The sequence below is a fragment of the Poecile atricapillus genome, chromosome 3 (genome assembly GCF_030490865.1).
Source record: "Poecile atricapillus isolate bPoeAtr1 chromosome 3, bPoeAtr1.hap1, whole genome shotgun sequence".
NCBI lineage: Eukaryota > Metazoa > Chordata > Aves > Passeriformes > Paridae > Poecile > Poecile atricapillus.
In genome coordinates, this window is record NC_081251.1 from 93,568,344 (window position 1) to 93,587,714 (window position 19,371).

At 41.8% G+C, this 19,371-nt stretch overlaps 1 protein-coding gene across 6 annotated transcripts in view; it reads left to right on the plus strand.

The window, feature by feature from the left end:
* The window catches only part of TRERF1 (transcriptional regulating factor 1), a 98,563-nt gene that overhangs the window by 68,085 nt on the left and 11,107 nt on the right, over positions 1-19,371 (plus strand). For 2 of the 6 annotated variants that reach the window (XM_058836115.1, XM_058836114.1), the window contains exons 3-9: positions 583-680; positions 10,043-11,683; positions 12,290-12,339; positions 13,110-13,260; positions 14,184-14,432; positions 17,845-18,214; positions 18,810-18,870. In XM_058836115.1, coding sequence (XP_058692098.1) covers positions 10,310-11,683; positions 12,290-12,339; positions 13,110-13,260; positions 14,184-14,432; positions 17,845-18,214; positions 18,810-18,870 — 2,255 coding nt within the window. In that variant the 5' untranslated portion in view covers positions 583-680; positions 10,043-10,309. Of the gene's footprint in view, positions 1-582; positions 681-3,516; positions 3,593-10,042; positions 11,684-12,289; positions 12,340-13,109; positions 13,261-14,183; positions 14,433-17,844; positions 18,215-18,809; positions 18,871-19,371 lie in introns of all 6 variants that reach the window. The other 4 variants (XM_058836116.1, XM_058836117.1, XM_058836118.1 and 1 more) reach the window with 4 other exon arrangements.

The window sequence follows — 19,371 nt, forward strand, 5'->3', positions numbered from 1 at the left end:
CCACATCTTTGACTTTCATTAATCCCTCCCTTCCTGGTTGCTGTACCTGCGCTTGTTTGTGTGATATCTGTCATGTAGGTTGCAAGCTCTGGGCCAGCAAATCTCCTTTCAGGGAGAGCATTTACCCTGCCTCTGGGTTCTGTCAAAGCCGCATGAGGTGCTGTGAAATCTTTATGGTCTCTGCAATAGAGGCAAAATGTTGTTTTATTTATTGTGTCAACATAACCCACTCCTCATTTTGCAGTAGGCACCAAGCTGAGTAAGAAGAAAAGATTCAGTTACTTCTATTTCAGTCTGTAATTTGAAGGTCTGTGGATGTATCAATCCCAGAGATTTGACAATGAAGCAATCTCTCACAGTCAACAAAGGAAAGGGGTTCTTGGTTGTTCTTTAAAGGAGTTGGAGTGCTGATAGTTGCCTTCTGCCATAGGGACTTAAAAGATAGAGTAACCTGGAGAAGTTAGGTTTTTGTTGCAATAGAAAGCTCATTGTCACAAATCTGCTCATGCTTTGGGGCAAGCTGGTGCTGGGAGATAGTCACGTGTGAGGAAAATTTAATTTCCATTCTTTTGTTTTGTTTAGATACGTCACTTTGAGATCGCAGAATGAAAGCAGCATGAAATGTTATGGCAAAGACAGCACAAGAAGATACAAGAATCTCACAAATCTTCAAAAATCAGGTAATGTCAGAGCATAGTATGTCCAGTTTTCCGAAGGCTGTTTTGTTTAATAAGGTTCAGTGCTTTTTGACTATTTTTCAAAATGTGGGCTTTTGTGTCCCTGTGAGTTTATTGATGGACTTCTCAAATCTGGTTAGTTGTGTGGTGGCTGGGTATCTAGTAAAATATTATTTTGTGTTCCACAATATGTATGACACAAGAGATATACACACATTTATATCTTAAAGGACTACTTTGGCTGTATTGTCTCATACAAGCAAAATTATATTAATTTAAGAAAGAAAGAAGCAGCAGCCATGGTGGTCGGGTTTTTTTAGCCATTGGATTTGACTTTGCTCCATTGCTAGGCACCAACATGGTTATTTTAGAGGGATGGACTTTTCAGAGGGTCCTGCAGCTGCATTTCTCAAAATCTCTCCTTTGGGGGAGACACCAGGCTCAAAATAGCTGTTCCCTCCCCACTGAAAGCTTAGCCATATGCTATTTTCCACATTCTACTACTTGTGCTTGGTTTTTTTGATTGTTTATCTGTCTCAGGATGTTTCCTCCTTGCCTGTTTTTGCAAATCCTAGCATATGTTCTTTGACTGTTTCAAAGTATTTCCAGTTACAGAAAAAGGCAATCACATTTTACTGTGCAGAGCATAAACACCACAGAGGTCAGGAAGAAACTGCTTAAGTGCATTACAAGGGTGCTCACCTAAACTAAACTTGGAGGTTTATCATGGCTGTGATCACGGCAGTAGCTGATGGATTAATGTTTGAAAATTTCCCCCTCTCCCCCAAATCAACAGCAGTGACTGAGGTTGTAATGCAGCCACATACAGCAACTGAATGAGGTCTGACCTCTCTGTCCTAAGTTTTCATGTTTGCAGACCCAGGATCTTGCTGGGGAATAACAAATGGCTCAGTTCAGTAATAGAAGTAAACTAAAAAATGAAGCTGAAGACAATTTTGATGATAGGTGTTTATTTTCCAGGAAGTGTTTGGAGAGTATTGCCCTTGATGTAGGACTCTGCAGAAGGGACAAGAGTTCGTCTCAACTAAGCAGTCAGTAAACCCAGGTTAGCTGAAAAGATTTCAAATCCAGTTTCACTCGATCTAGTATGCATTAAAGTACCAGCAAATATTAAAAAGATAAAACTCTTGTGTTTGTCACAGGTGATCAGCCCCTTTAGTTAGTGCTGTCTTTGGTATGCTTTTTAGTCACTTGATCACAGAATATGCAATTCAAGTGCCCTTCTGGCCTTAAGTCAAGGCTTGTATTTTATTTTTATTTCTAATCAGTATTATGAGGAGAGGAGATCACATTATTTTATGTTTGTCATTTTTATGAAGTAATGTGATACCTGCTTCTGTTGCATTCTCCAGACCCTTCAGAGTACCTTAAAATTGTAACACCAATTCACCAACAACAAAGATAATCAGATTTGTTGAAGCAACCTTCTTTGTTTCTTTGGGACTCATGAAATTGTATCTTCTTTAGACTAAATTCAGCTAATGGCTTTATTTAGAAATCAGCCTCCTCTTCTTGAATAACCAGAATTCTGCTAGTTTCGGGAAAAAAAAACATTGTCATTAGATTACCAGTGCCTCAGAATGAATTTCTACATAGATCAAAACAAGAGGAAGATGTTTCTGATTGTTTGTCTTTCTTCTCCCCCTCTTCTAGAGACTTTCCTGAGATGAACAACTGTTGTTTTTCCTGTAGGGTTTGTTGGGTTTTGTGTTTGGTTTTTGGGGTTGTTTATTTTTTGGCTGCCTTTTTTTAAACTTCATTGAAGTAGAGAAATTGCTCGGTTCCTCTCCCAATACCATCATTGTTCTCCCCTCCCCCAAGTCCAATGTGTTTTTTATTAAACTGAATTAGGACATTCTAGTCTCTCTTAAGAGTGGAAATGGGAACAGCTTAAATGAGCAGCCAAATGAGACTCAGCAGCCTTTCCAACTGCACTGCAGAAGCTTAGCTGCAAAAGGGAATCATCATTTTTGAAGGATTTGTGCTACTGTTGAAGAACTACCAGCATTAATATTAAAAAGCAGCTAATCTGTTTTTCCTTTTCCATTTTAAGAGCATGTAACTTTCTTACTATGCTTGCTATAAAAATCAGTCTCCTAAATATTTTGCTTCCTTTCAGTCCTCTTCCCTTTTGTAATTCCTCTATTTGCATACTTTCTCATATACTGAAGTGAGTTTTTTGCTGTTGGTTTTGCCGAAAAACGTCAACCTCTGGGTTTAAATGCAGATACAAGTGTGGGTTTGAGATCTCTGCCATTCAAAACCAGCCAAAACTGAAGTGAAGCAGAACCCCTAGGAGCAATTGTATCTAGGATTGGGATTAAAAGGTTTTCATCCCTAAAATTATTTGTCCTTGAGGTAACTGTAGAAAATTTTTGGTCCTTGAAATCCATATTGCTACTTTGGTGTTAATTCTAACTGAAACAGTGATGAGCCTGGTATCTTCTGACCTTTATTTTCAGTCACTGCCTCTCTTTATTGATATATCAGATGTCTTCAGGATTTCTATAGATACTTTTTCTAAAAAAATGGTCTTTGAGTTAGCATCTCACCTCTCTGTCCCTTTTCCTCTCTGCTGGCTCACCCAACCACCTTGCCTGGTACTGGAAATTATTCATTCTCTTTGAGTACTGTCCTGATTTTTTCACAGGCTTATTTTCTTCACCAAGGGGAAAAAAAAAAAAAAAAAAAGGAGCAGGGGGTTGAACTCTGGCTGCATGAAAAGTTATGAGGGCAAACCTGGTATCTAAATAGCGTACAAGAGCACAGGGGTCTCTGAAATATGCCAGTCTGACTCTCCTAATTCTGTGCTTCTCAGCCTTCCAGCATTACTCTGGTCTGAAGATGTAAGGGCAGTGCCAGCTTCGTATCTGAGAGCTGTGTGTGCAGTGCAGGTGGGTCTGTTCTTGGGTAGCACTCCCTTGCTTTTTAAAGCTGCTTCCCTGGGTAGGGTGGTGTAGTGGCCAGCAGAAAACTGTGCCTGTCTGTGCCCAGCTTAAAGGCTGGGTTATGGCCAGCCCATGGCTGGGCTGCTGGTAGCACTGGTGCTAGCAGAATGCAGGCTGTCAGGGAAGGAACTGCTGTTTATTCCTGTGTCTATCCTAAAGGAAATCAGAGAGCAAGATGATGTGAATGACGGCTGTCTTGGTTTAGGAATATCTTGGCAGGAGATCTGACAGTTCTGAATAACAAAGCAGGTCAATAAAAACATTCCCATAAAAAAGGCTAAAAAATTAATAAGAGAAACACTGGTTTGTTCTATGAAAGCTAAGTAGGGGAAAAATTTAAATGAAAGAAGGGAGAAAGAACTTGATTTCATATCACCTGAAGTTAAGAATGAGGCTTATATTCCAGTGGCAGAAAGACAGTCACTCAAGAGAGCCCTGTCAGCCTGTGTGACTGAGGGGTGGTAATGCACGATTAAACCATGAGAACACATAGCAATGACACATTTCTAAGTGGCCTTAAGTGTTATAAAACACAGTTTAGGCTGCTAAGGGTGGTGGTTAACTTGGCTTTAACAACGTTTTACCATCCCCGAGGGAGGGACACAAGGAAGGATGGTGCCCAGCAAATGAGTGTCTGCTGATGCTGTCACTTGCAAGTAGCTGCAGATAACTCTGTCCTGCAAAAGCTGGTGGAACATGGAGGGATGTGGGCTTTTTTGCCATCTTATTCAGGCTAGTAATTAATTTATAAAAGCATGTAGATTTTTAGCTTAAAGGGACAGTTGAAAATAAGTTGGACATAAGCTTGAAAATAAGCTTGAAATAAGTTGGACAAACTGTAGGATCCAATTCCCTTTTGATACACAGCCATGAAGCCTACTGAGATGGGTTGGATTAGTGCTGTAATAACTTTGCAGCCTTTTAGTGAATCTGCTTCCTTCAGCATTTACTCTTGTACAGTCTTTTGTCATCCCTCTCCATTAACTCAGTTCTGAAACTGGCTCTGGCTGACATTCAGCCCTGGTTTTACAGCACACACCCAGCCCAACTTTTATGCATTGACTTATTTGTAGTGGATGTCTCTTTCTGAAATTCATGTGAATTCAGGCAGTTCAATTGTGTGACTGTCATTTGATCTGTAATTTTACTCAAGTTGAAAAATTCTGCGGGTTTTGGCTTCTGTGGTGTGTGATGGAGTCAGAAGTGTTTATTTTATATAACTATCATCTTGGTGTTTCACTTGCTTGTTGTCTTCTCTAAGTTGATAGAATGGCCTGGGTTGGAAGAGATCTTAAAGGCCATCTAGTTTCAACCCCCTGGCTGTCAGCAGGGACACCTTCCACTAGACCAGGCTGCTCAGAATGCCATCCAACCTTACACACTTCTGAAGATGGGACATCCGCAACTTCTCTGGACAATCTGTTCCAGTGCCTTGTCACCCTCACAGTAAAGAATTTCTTCCTAATATCTAATCTAAACCTTCTCTCTTCCAGTTCAAAGCCATTCCCCCTTGTCCTGGCACTACAGGCTCTTGTAAAAAGTCTCTCTCCATCGTTCTCATAGGCTCCCTTCAGGTGCTGGAAGGCCACAATTAGATCACTGCAAAGCCTTTTCTCCTCCAGGCTGAACAATCCCAGTTCTCTCAGCCTTACCTCATAGGAGAGGTGCTTCTTCCCTCTGATCTTCTTGGTTCCCTCCTCTGGATTCACTCCCAACAGGTCCATGTCCTTCCTGTGCTGGGAACCCTGCAGCTGCTTCTAGCTCTACAGTGAAATACTTTACAAAGGAGAAAAATTGGATCACCTTGATTGAAGACTGATATTTTCTTCCACTTCCACTAGTTTACCAGAATTAAGTTATGGCATGTTTCTTGGAGAGACTATTTGTATTGCTTTTCAGTTACTTGTGTTTGAAGAGAGAGACAGCTGGAGTGTGTAAAGGCATTTCAGCCAGCTTGGTGGGCCCCTGGCTTTCAGTCTGGAGAATGGAGCTGTGCAAGTTGCAGTGGATCTTGTCAAAATGATGAGAAAAGGGTTGAAGCAAACCCTTGTCTCTTTTGAAATCAATTGAACTACCATTAGCATGAGTCCAAATTTCATCCATAAACTTAAGTAGGGTATTTCTCTTTCTAGGCAGCCTACAGAAATGATTGTGTCTGTTGGCATTTGTTTTTATGTTTCTTTGTAATGATTGCCTAATTGGGATGTATCTGTAATGTCAGAAATGTAATAGGTTAAGTAGCATAAATGACTGCTACGAAGAGAAAAAACACACAACTGCAGAACCATTGTTGCTTTAAACTCCTACCAGTTCAGTTGTTCAGTTTAACCATTTAGTAGTCAGAGCTGTTGTGGTAAATGGCAGTGATGGGTGTTTAGGCATTAGTGCTAAACACAAAGGAGAAAAAGCACGCTTTTTTTCCTTTCACTTAAATGGAAATCATTCAGTATGCTGCTAATGGCTTCTCAGTTGGCCAGAGACTAACTTTGGTGCCCCTGAGCCTTAATGATGTTGTGATAGACTTTTTAATCTGACAAGAAATGTATACTGTTAGCATTTTGTTAAAGCTGATAGCAAATGCTGTGTATACAGCATCAAGCCCTTGAATTTAAGCATTTAGTTCAAGTACTAAAAAAAATTTGGTATCTAAGGGACTGGTTGATTACTGATTATGCTTTTATCAATGTGCATATCTGGGGTTTTTTTTCTATTACCTGAAGGTAGAATAACAATGCTTTTTAAACATTTGCATTTTTTTCCCTCCAGATCAGTGATGCCTTTGAAAGGAATGTTTTCATCTTTCTTTTGTTTTTATTTGGGGGGAGGGGAGATGGTTGTTTGAAAATAATGCCATTTTTCTCAACTGTAATTCTCATAGTGACTAAGCTTTCCAGTCTTTCGGTGACTTGATTGGTATTTTAATGTAATATCCCTTACAATTTTTTTCAGCGTTTTACAAATGTTTCTGTATGACTCTGATTATAACTCTGTAATCTAACCAACAGCAGCATGTCTCACCTCTTAAACCAGAGCTGAGTTGAGGATGCTAGAGCTGCTGGAGAGGAAATGTTAATGAACCATTTTAAATTTATTTTTTTTTATTCTGGAGAGGGGAACACAGGTGTTTGTGTTAATGCCACAGATATAAAACTTCTTGACTGCTTTCCAGTGTCCTGAGATCTGTGACAGGTAACCCCCAAGTGAAAGGGTACAGTAAGTAGAATTTGTCAGATGCCCAAGGGACAGCACTTTTTGTGGTGACTACACACTAGCTGTGGCTGCTGGTACAGTCCACAGCATCTGCCACCATGGCGCTCCTGCCCATGGGAAGAGAAGGGGTCAGTGGCCTGGTTGGTCCCTTGATACATTTTTGTAATGAAATCAGGTTGTTTGCTACCTTACATCTCTTACTGTGAGACGTTTGTTCTCCCTCACTGGTTTGTATTGTTTCTTGTCCTTTGACTAATACTTGTCACTTCAGACTTTAAAAAGAGGGGCCAAACTCAAGGAACTTGGTATAAATTACAGCTAGCTCTGTTAATAGGTGAAATGGGACATAGCTCCTATGCAAAAGGTGTATCTGTAGATCCAGTAGTACTGTTTTTATGGGGAGATGTGTTCTGAGCATCTTGACTGAGCTGCTTTAACTTGGCAGGCATAAAAGGAGATGCATGTTACCTCTCTTCCTTTAAACGTTGATGGCCTTTCAGTGTGAAACACCACACAGTGTTTATTTTTATGCCCTTTTAATGTTTTGTGGAGGGTTTGTTTAGTTTCCCTTCATAATTTTTAATAGGAAGTCTTTGAAGTTAGGTTGTGGATGAAAAATCCTGTTGGCAGCCTGACGATTCATTGTTGACTCCTATCTTCTTTAATTGTTCATCTATAAAAATCTGGAAGGGAGTGTGTTCAGAGAAACTGTGAAGCAATGTGTATTTCTGGAAAGGGGAAATAAACTTGCAATTATTCTCAGCTATTATTTGTCACGTGAAGATGTTACATACTAATGGTTGCAGATGGTTTACACAAAAACTATACACACTGCAAACCCTCTTCATTGGGAGCTATGGCTTTCTGTTATACATTATGCTAGAATGGAAAAGGTTTTTTTCTGCCTGCAGCTATGTACTACCCATATTTGCTGTTGCTAGCACAAACTCTCCTTAATATGCATCCAGCAATGGTTAAAATTTTCTCCATTGGTGACTTCATACTTATCCACATAGATGGAGGATTCTTCTAAGGATAAAAAGGTAAGGACATCAGTGTACAGGAGTCTTTGGTGGAGAGCACTGCAATTAAAAAATCAGATGTGAAGGAGGCAGAGTTAAGGTTTTGGTTTAATATTTCTGTGTTCTTGTTCAAGTTCAGGATCTGCTTTTATTTTAAAATGTATTTATGAGTGCATAAGCATACTGTACCTCTGTGCATATGTGTGACTGTAGACACAGTGATTGCTTCATTTTTTGGAGTAGTAAAACAATCCTATCATGTGCTTATGTATTTTTTATTCTTTGTAAACAGTACAGACATCCGTAAAATATTATTTGAATTACAGTTCATACAGTAAAAATTATAAGAGGCTGCATTCAGTATAAATTCGCCTGTTAAAATCACGCAACACAAAGAAGGAAGGGTGAGGAGGTAGAACAGAAGTCAGAGTTAAGCATTCCTGATGTAAGGTGACTGGTCAGAAAAGATTTAAATTGACTGGTTTGGTCTTAGCAGACATACTCCAGGTCAGTCAGCCTCACCTGCATCCCTGGAAAGGTGATGAAACAGCTCATCCTGGATGTTAGCTCTAAGGGTGTGGAGGAAAAGGTTATCAGGAGACCTTCTCAACCAAGGAGAAATAATAGCTTGATGTATCTGATAGCCTTCTGTGTTGGAATGTCTGGCTGCATGGGTAGATGAGGGGAGAGCAGTGCCTATCTTGACTTGAGCAAGGCTTTTGACACTGTCTCCCGTAACATCCTCATAGGTAAGCTCAGGAAGTGTGGGTTAGATGAGTGAGGTGTATTGAGAACTGGCTGAAGGGATGGTCCCAGATTTGTGGACAGTGGTGCAGAGCCTGATTGCAGGTCCATTGCTAGTGGTGTTTCCTAGGGGTCAGTACCGGGTCCAGCCTTGTTCCAGAATGTACTCTCAGCAAGTTTGTTCCTGATACAAAACTGGGAGGAGCATCTGATTTGCAAGAAACCTGTGTAGCTATTCAGCAAGAGCTGGACAGGCTGGAGAGGATCTCAATGAAGTTCCATGAAGGCAGGTGCAGGGTCCTGCACTGTGGAAGAATAACCCCCCCCAAACTAACACAGGGGGCTCAGCTGCTGGGAAGCAGCTCTGCGGAGAAGAACATGGGAGTCCTGGTGGACAGCAAGCTGTCCATGAGCCAACAGTGCCCTTACGGCCAAGGAGGTCAAAGGCATGCAGGGGAGCATGAGGAGAAGCATTGCCAGCAGGTCAAGAGAGGTGATCCTGCCTGTATTTTGCCCTAGTGGAGCCTCATCTGAAGTGCTGTGTCCAGTTCTGGTCTCTCTAGTAATAAAGGCAAGGAAGTACTGGAAAGAGTTTAGTGAAGGGTTGTGGAGGTGATAAGGGAGCTGGAACATCTCTTCTGAGGAGAGGCTGTTTAGCCTGGAGAAGAGAAAATGGGATTTTATCAATGCATGGAAATACCCTAAGGGCAGGTGTCAGGAGGATGGAACCAGGCTTTTTTTTTTTTTTCCCAGTGGTGCCCAGCAACAGAACAAGGGGCAGTGGGCACAAACTGAAACACAGGAAGTTCCAACTAAATATGATCCATGCATCCTTACCTTGAGGGTGTCAGAGCACTGGAACATGCTGCACGGAGAGGCTGTGGAGTCTCCCTCTCTGGAGATAAGCACAGGTGAACTTGTTTTAGAAGGGGATTGAAGAGATGATCTGCAGAGGTCCCTTCCAACCCCAGCTAGTCTGAGATTTTGTTATGACTTGTGTAGTGGTTTAGATTCACCAATTCAAGTTTCCCAGCCAACGCACCAAATAATGTGCAAATAATTTCAAACCACCACACTTGGCTTGATAGTCAACTGTCCGACTCAAACCAGTCATGAGAGCACAGTACAGTACATGGCTGACTAAAACTGCTTGAATGTTTATATACTTTAGGGGAAAAGACAGTTTTGAAGAATAAACTTTTATTGGTTTGGCAGAATGATTTTATCAGAGCACTAGGGGAGAGGCAGGATAATAGGACGAGATGAAGTAATCTAACTGCTCTGAAATAGCCCAGCTGCTACAATTTTGCATCTGATTATGTATTTCAAACTAGAAGATTTTACAGTTTCCTTTGAGGCAATAACAATAACAGTTTATGGAAAGAGCCAGCACTTACCTTGTCTTTCTCTTACTCTGCAGGTGCTTGGCACACTGAACTTACTGATCTGTGTAGGATTTGTGCTGTGGTCCATTTATTGAAGATGTGAAACAACATCAAGTCTGAGATTGGAATTACTGACAGACTGGAGGAAATTTTAGTCCTTGTGATGCACATGGACATGCTGAATTATAAGTAATTCTAGTTTCTCCTCCCCTCCCCTCCCTTCCCCTCACTCAGCTATCTCAGGGTTCATAGAGATTTCAATGGTTTGTGTGCCTGTAAGTTTGGAACAGAAGTGACCAAAAATGGGGGACCAGCAATTGTATAAAACTAATCATACTGCCAACAACAATGAGAACTTGTACTACGAACAACACCAAATGAACTCCCTTCCATCTCTAAATCACAGCTATGGGACATCTGTTATGGATGCTCCCCAGGCGTCCCCCCTCTCCCCTCCATTTCCCCAAGATTCAAGGGACAGTATAGCGTTGCCTGTAGGTTCAAAAAGTCTTGGGTCAATGGATACATCTAGACAAACCAGTTGGACACATTCTGGCTCAGGAAATCATGTCACAGCGAGGAATAGTTTGAATAATCAAAGCTCAATGTGGAGCCCCCTCGGGCAGGGGGAGTCCCATGACGGATACCAATATTCTTACTCCCAACCCAGTGAAAACCGATCGCAAAAAATTACCAGTGGGGTCCTGCACAAATTGGACTCCTTTACACAAGTATTTGCCAACCAAAATCTGAGAATTCAAGTCAACAACATGGCTCAGGTTCTGCACACCGAGTCTTCAATGGTGGATAATTCTGGTGACAGTGCACTCAGGCAGCTGCTGTCCCAGAAGCCGGCAGTCGAGCAGCAACCCGTAACTTCCTCCGTACAAAGATACCAACCAGTGCCACAGCAAACACACCAGAATTTTGCAAGCACACAGCAAAAGCAACAAATGCAAGTCATGCAGCACCAACAGTTGTACTACGACTACCAGCAGCACTTATCACAGATGCAGATGCATTCTGCGTTCCAGCAGGGACAGGCGCACGTTCCACAAATGCAGTCCCAGCAGCTCCTACCGCAACAGATGCAGCACTTGCAGCAGCCTCAGTACTACGCTCAGCCCCAGCAGGGACACCAGCGGCTCTCGATCCAGGACATCCAGCAGCAGCAGCCAGCTCGGCAGCAGCGGCAGTGTCCAGTGCAGATCGCTCAGTATTACCAAACACAACCTGTCATGCAGCAGTTACAGCAGCAGCAGCAGCAGATGCAATTGCCGCTTCCTCCGTATCACAGGGAACCCGATCCAAAGACTATGCATGAACCACACCAATACTCTCAGGATCCCAGTCATCCTGTGCAGCTTATCCAGTTGGGAGCAGTGCCTCAGTATTGCTTCCAAGATCCCCACGAACAGTACAGGCACTTGTACCCCCAGAGTTTACTGCAGCAGCAGCAGCAAGATCAGCAGAAGCAATACCTGAGTGAGAGCAGAGTGCCATCCCTGAACTCCCACATTGGCCTCACTCCACCAGATACCGCCGAGGATCCCGCACGGCAGGAGATTAATTCTGCAGGTAATGCTGTCCCTCATCGAACTCTTTTGCTACCTTCGGGAGTTCATCTGAACAACAAAAGCTCTCAGCAAGACTCTCCCAGTACCACATGGCCTCAGGTAAGTGTTATTTTTTAGATCCATGCCCAGCCAAATTTGTTTGCAGAAAAGTAGCGAAGTGTGGAAACTAAGCGGTTTCGGCAGAGGCAGAAGGTTAGGATGTGAGCTGTGGCCATCTCTGGGATGGGGAACTACTGGGAAACTTCATTACCAGACTTCTGTCTACAGCTCTGGGTTGGCCTTGGGCCAGGCTGGCAGCAGGACAGAACTGTTGCTGCAAGGCTGCTGCTTTCCTTGTGAGAGGCTTTGGGAAGCTCTGCCTTGGTTTCGGGAAGGAGGGACCAAGTTACAACAAAGCCTTCCTGCTAATTTTTCAGCGCTCCAGGCTCAGTTGTTCAGGAGCAGTTAGTCAGCTCTGTTTGCAGAAGTAGTGCTTCTGAGTCAAAGCAAAGGCCTCAAAACGGCAGGTGAGTGAAGAAAACTTGAACTAGCAGTGCTCACAACGGCAGATTTCATGTCTGGCTCTCAACTCAGAGGCTTCTAGTAGTAGTTAAATTGTATGCAAAATGCAGACTTAATTCTTTGAGGACTTTCATTTACACAATATTTCCTGAAAAATTATTTTCTCAACTTTTTCCTCTCTTTTCCATTCTCCTGTTTTGGTAGCAGGTGCAACTGTCAGATGGCAGACTGCAGCCACTGTCCCCAGAACAAAGGTATTTTTAAAAGATTCTTTTTTGTCTTTCTAACTAAATATGAGAAATGCAAAGGAGATCTGTATTTAGAGGGAAAAACATACAGTCTGGATGTGTAATAATCGTTGCTCTTCTAGAAACACCTTTAGTTTTGTGCTTTGTGATTTTAAGTTTGTATGATTTCCAGTATCTCCCCATAGCAATAGGGATCAAATCTCCCATCAAATAAATGCTTTCTTTTTATTTAAAAAAAGCAACCAAACAGGGAGGGAACCAAAAAAAAGAAAACAAACAGGAAGGGAACCAAAGAAAAAACAAAAGCAGGGGAGCTCCAGTGTTGTATTTATACAAAAAGGGTACTGTAGTCTGGATTCGTATCTTTGGCAGCAGAGATCTTCCTTAAGGTCTCACCTCTGAAGGGTCAAGGTGTTCATCAGAGTGGTTGCCTACTGTAAATGAGAGGCATTGTGTCCAAGTACTTGTTAACTGCTGTCACAAGTGGGGAAATGCAGGTCTGTCATACTAGATCTCATGGGTCTCAGATTTTCTGTATTGATGAGCATTTCCTGCTCAAAACTTCCCTTTTCCCCATCTTGGGAGCAGCTGATCTAGGTTATTTGCCACATATTCTACAGCAGTCACCACGTGCTTACTTGCTACTTCATTACCATCTAGCTGTAAAATTTTATTAACTTCTCTGATTAAAAAAGCTCCCTCTGCAACAAAGGGAACATGCCAAACTAATGTTTTTTCTTCTGTTCCACGCTTTAAAAAAATGAAAATAAAAACAGTGGCCAAAACAGAGAAACGTTTCCTGAGAGACCTGATGCGAAGAACAAGCTTATGTGTTCAATATGCTTGAAGGAATTTAAGAGTTTGCCTGCTCTAAATGGTCACATGAGGTCACACGGAGGAGTAAGAGCATCTCCTAACTTCAAACAGGTAGCAGTCCGTTTGACTTCAGTATTTGGCACAATCTTTTTGTGTTGGTGTTTGCTTGCTTTGCCATGCTTTGCTCTGCTGTCAAAACTTGTCCTTCTCAGCACTGTTTTATGTCATAACCCATGGAAGTGGAAATGCACATAATTCTGTTAGTTTGTAGGCCATAAGTCTTGTATTGAAGACAGAGGCAGTGGTGGAGGACAGATCAGTGCTTGTCCTTCTGTTTCTCTGCACGTTACAGAACACGTACCAAGTCATGTCAGGAGTGTCTAATTTTTTTCCTCCTCGTGTTTGTTTATTATATTAGAAATACCAGGAACATCAAGTCTTCCTTATTTTCATTTGAACTACTTGGATGACTAAGGAATATTTATTGGAAGCCTTCCCAGGCTTTAACTGGAGGAACAGAATTGTTGAATCTTTGACAGCTTTCTTCCAAAGTGTTTTACTTGTATAGGTATCAACAAATACCAAACCAAAAATGTGTTTTAATTGTTCTGAATAAAAATAACTTGCCTTGTCAGTCAGTCTTTATCCTGATATTTTAGAAATTCCATCCTAACAGGGAATACCATAGGAAGGCAGAGAGCTACCAGAGTTCTGCAGTTTGTGGTTTTTAGTTGGGTAACGGAGAATTCTGTGTTTGTAGTGATAAAAAGAGACATGTTTGTCTCCCCTCCTGCAAGTTACCTTGTACAGATGTTTCAGGTCATTATTTGTCACCAAGACCGAATCCTATGTAGGAGTCACAAGTAACCTGCAGGCTTCATTTGAGGCAAAGAAAGAGTCCCACGAAGGAACACTGTCGTGTGTTTTGTAACCCTGGCCACTTCTTTTCAGCCACGGTGCACACGTTGCGTAGTGCATCGATCCAGAAGCAGCGCTCCCTCACTCAGGCTGAAAGCCTTTAATTGTCTGTGCAGGATGAAGGAGAGAAACCACCACAGCAGCCGCTGTCTAAAGAGGTGGATGGCCTTGCGCCCATCGTCATGCCAGTGTCTGTCCCTGTAAAGCTTCTGTCACCTGAGCCCAGCACGCAGCCCTCTGCCAGCACTGCCACAGCCACAGACAAGCCTGCCAACTCTGTGTCAGATGACGAGATGCCCGTTCTCGTGAAGATGACTTACTCTCCACCGTGCAGTCCAAAAATGGCCAACCCCTGCTCATCCTCTGTGAGTGCTGTGTTTCTTGCCACTAACTGTCCTGTGCTTGTTAAATCCCTTTGCTTGTAGTGTTGCTACTTTCTAAAACATCTGTATTTTAGAATATTTTCTGGAATCTTTATGATTCCTAACAAATAAAATAAAGTCCTGTAGCATAAGAGCATTTCTTCCTCAATCATTTGAAAATATTAATTTGCCTTTGCTGAGGAATCAAGATCTTAGTTGAAAACAAATAATTTGAAATTGGAATGTGATATTCTTTCATCCCACTAGAACAAAGGGATTTACTATCTTTTTACTGGTTTTGTTTTTCCCTTTTCAGGCTGCTTCATTGTTACATTATTGCTTAAAATCGGCAGTTTTATTTCTTCCTGTTTTCTGAAGTCAAATATATGTGCTTCTCATTTCAGCTAAAGAGAGCGCAGTTCTTAGAGTGTGTGCTCTAAGCAATATGAAATTCGGAGTTTTGCAGTGAAGTAATTTTTCCCTTTCTCCCTGCATGCATCAGCTCTAAGGGTTAATCACTGGGATTTCTGATACAGGAGAAATAGCTTTGCTTAATGCTTTCATTTTGCTTATAAAACTGAAATGGTCAGGCAGCATGAGGAATTGATGAGTGCTTGAATGAGATGTGAGAATGGTCATTATTATTTTCCTGAAGGAGTCCTGGAGCAAGCAATATTTATTTCGTGTTCCGGTGTAGGAATGGATTCTGCTCATTCCTTCAAATCCATTTTGGCAGACTACGCTATGATAAGGGATTACTGGGGAGTATAAGTACTGTATGGTATTATCTGTACAATGCAGAGAAAATATCCTTGTGATATTTTTTGATTTTCCTTCTCCTTGCGAGGCTGATGGACAAATGAGGGATCAGCATATTATACCAGCATGGGTGACTCCTTGCAATATCCACTCCTGACTCTTCATGCAGACATATCCACTAATTTTAAATATATATAATATATGCATGTATGTATTAAATCTTTCTTCTCTTCAAGACTGAGGTTTTACATATAAACTTCCACTTTACTGTGAAAGCAGTCATTTCACAATACTTAGTAACTCAGCAGTAGAATTTTTCATTTCTATTTCTAGTTCCACTAAAGAATAGGGACAGTCTTTTCTGAATCCTTAAGCTCTGAGTGGGAGATCTTCTCTAGAGACACCAGAGTAGGTGGCTTGGGCTTGTGTATTTCTGCAACGTATGTAAAGTGACTGTGATTAAATCTGCCAGTGTTTGGCGAAATGCACATTCACTCCCTCAAAATTATGCTTTTGGTCTTCGTTATTGCCCAAGAAAACCAAACTCACACAGTTCCCTCTCTGGACCCTATCTTTTTGTATAAGCAGTAGCATTGGAAACATTAAAAGATCAAAAGACTCACAGTTTCCTTCTCTTCTCTAAAAAGATTGTGCCATTGGAGAGAGATTTTTTTTTAATACCAAAGAACTGAAGCTGTGTTGCATTTATTTATACCGTGCTCTGAGCTGTCTAGAAGAGCTCCCACAAAACTCATGGAATCAGTAAAATGAAACAGCAAAAAGGGAACTAAATATTCAGCAAGGCTAAAGGATGGTGAGCTGAGGCTAGCAGTCAAGTGAGGTCCATCAGGATCTGTCCAGAGTGGATCTATCAAGGTACAGCAGCAGGGAACAAAAGTATGCATTCTGGATGGGAATCAGTTACTAGAAATTCAGAAAAGTAGGGTAATTCTTCAGGGATGGTTCTGCATTGAGAGCCCATGGACACCACTATCTCCTTTACTGCTCAGTGTGACCTTTTTGGAAAGCAGTGTTGGCATATGTATGCTCTAGGTGAAGCAGTGTAGGAGATGGAGGTGTTTAGGACTTTCTGAAGATGTTACCTTTCTTTGCTTTACACTTGTGAGAAGGGAGTACCAGCTCTTTGACACTTGGAAAGCAAAACAAAATGAGCCCTTAATCAAAGACTTGGATCTGGCCTTCTGGGTCTCTTTTTTAGGTTTTGGGTTGTTTGGATTTTTTCCTTGCGTTTAGGGGTTTTTCGCTCTTTCTGCTTTATGAACGCTAAATGTTCACCATCCTAATGGACTTTATCTGTCATTCCAGATAACTTGCACTGCTCTGAATGTCCATTATCAAAAAAATAATCCTCTGCAAAGCTGCATTTTCTTCCCTGTAGAAGCAAGACTCTTCCAAAACTAATTTTTTTTTTTCAGAGAAAAAAATGTCAACAGCTGTTGGAGAGGATGCAGCCATGATCTAACAGAGAGGACAGGACCTCTGTAATCAAAAACATTTCCTCAAGCTGGAACTTATTAACATAAGGGATAAAGGGTGACAGTGCTAATGCTCGTTTAACGTGATTTTTATTGGGTGAATGTGATTCTCAAGAACCACCCGTGGTGTAAAGATGTATGTTGTCTAAACATACATTGTAGTAATTTGTTTTATGGAGTCATGGAATTTACTAGAAGATGCAGACATTCTGGAGTAACCCAAGTCAAAATTTTCTTCTGCTTCCCAAATTTATTCTAAAGATGGCCTACAGCCTAAATACCTAAAAGCAGTACATTTAATAATACTGTGTTCATCTACCAGCTTTTGTGTGTTCTTAAAACATAACCTGAGGATCTGTTTGTTCCTACCTTATCCCCACTCCTCCAAGAAACCCCGATTCCAGGTTTGCATAAATTCTGCGCCTTCTGCTTCTGTATACTCTAGGGATTTGTTATTAAATTATTTTGAACATTCGAATTCTAGGCATGTTAACAGTGTGTGAACCTCCCAAGTGGTCATCTACTACCCTTTTTTCTCCAAGGAAAGAGGAGAGTTAAGTTCAAGATTTGTTGCAGCTGGACTGTAATCAAGCTGATGGGAATGTAGTGATAAGAGGCAAAGAATTTGAATTTATTACATTTTTCTTCCTTTCCTACTGCTGAGTACTGCAGTAATTTCACTGAGCTCATATGTCCTTCCTGGTCTCACTAAATAAATGCATTAGAAAACCTCTCATATCAAGTTTCTAGTAAACTGTGACTGGGTAATGAAGTATCTTCCACCAATGCAAACAGAAGTGCCCAGAGTGTCTGGGTAGTAATGAAGAAGGGTGTGGGAGACTCATGGTCTGGGAGAGCAGTTCCCTGCACTTTAAAAAGCTGACAGCAGCCTCTCCATGTCTGCCTCTGTGGCTCAGCCCTGTCTTGACCCAGAGAGATTCCTGCTGGAGGTGAAGGGTGATTTGTCCTGGTTTTTCTCACTCCCCTGAGGTTTCCATGTAGTGGCAGATACTGCACTGGCCAGGGTTATTACAGTGGTACCTGAACAACTGCCTGGTGGTAACAGCATTTCTGGGGACATTGCCCAGAGCTGTAGAGGATTGTGTGCAAACCACATTGAAGCATGCCTGGATAATAAGATTCTCTGTGTTTTCATTTAGGAAGCTAGCAAAAAACCTCATCCAAGTGCTGTAAAATTGGAAGAAAATTTCAAACCGTTGCAGGACAAGAAGAAGTATCGGCACAGACCCGAACCTCTCTTCATACCTCCTCCTTCCTTCAACCTCAGCATGTCCCACTCCGGTGCCACTCTGTACCAGAGTCAGCTTCGTTCTCCCCGTGTTCTGGGCGATCACCTGCTGGACCGGACACATGAGCTGCCCCCCTACACTCCACCACCCATGCTCAGTCCCGTCCGGCAAGGGTCTGGTCTCTTCAGCAGTGTTCTCACTTCTTCTCACAGCACATCACATGCTCAGCTGCCACTTACTCCACTGACACCCACTCCACGGGTGCTCCTGTGCCGGTCTAGTAAGTATTGCATTTACAGAGCAGCAGTACAAAGGCAAGATCACCGTCCTCTCTTCTCGTGTCACATTGATGGGTTTTGTGTGTCCTCACATGCATGGCCAGTTCTGCTACTTCACAGGAAAAGTCCACTTTATGTCCATTTTATATATGAAGTCCATACATACTTCACAAAATCTAAGTTTGCCTTGGATTTTGTGAAGTAAAGGGAATAGAGGAGCCTAATCTGCCAATAAGGCTGTGATAATTCCATGTGGTCTGCCTCAAGAAAGGACCACCTTGCCTTTCATTACATCTGGGACTTCTGAAGTGGAAGAAAAAGACCTAGTTTGAGACATGAGGTTCACGTTAAGTATTTATTGTTTAGTACTTCACAAGAAAAGGTGTGTAATCATTCAGAATCAGGGCAGTAGAAACCTCTGCAAGTTCAGACATTTCTATTACCTATAAAAATTTAGACTGTTTCTAAATATCGTTAAAGGGTCATTTTTGCATCATAGACTGGAGTAATGTTGGTGTTAGTAGAGAGGTGGCAGTGCAGCCTGGCAGGGTCATTAGCAACAAAACAGTGATACTCAAATTCCAATCTCTGTTTCAGATAGTATTGATGGAAGTGTCATTCCAGTGACGCCCGGGCCTGGAGAACAGACTGTTGAACCGTAAGGAAAACAATATTTTTTGTCACCACATTTATAGATTAGATCCAACCTAGAACCCATGGCCTAAAGTGTTTTGAACCAGGCAGGAAGTATCCAACTGCTTGATACCATGCTGGGCTGGATTCATTTAATGTTTCTGTGGATGGTGGCTAAGGACATTTAGAGCAAAGTAGCTGTGGAAGATTTAGGTGTCATGGCTCAAAGTTAGTGATGGCTGGGAAGAGTACTGTGAGGAAAATGTTCCAATACAATACCCTTGCTTTTGTGTATATATAAATATATATATATATATATATGGATAGATAGATAGATAGATAGATAGATAGATAGATAGATAGATAGATAGATAGATAGATAGATAGATAGATAGATATCTGTTAAGAGTGGAGTTTTGAGTTTTGGAGTGGTGGTGTTACCTCGTAGGTTCCCAAAGTGCAACAGGGTTGTCCCCCAACAGTGATGGCTCTTTTTGCTCTCTGCTGAAGAGTACCATTCTCTGTG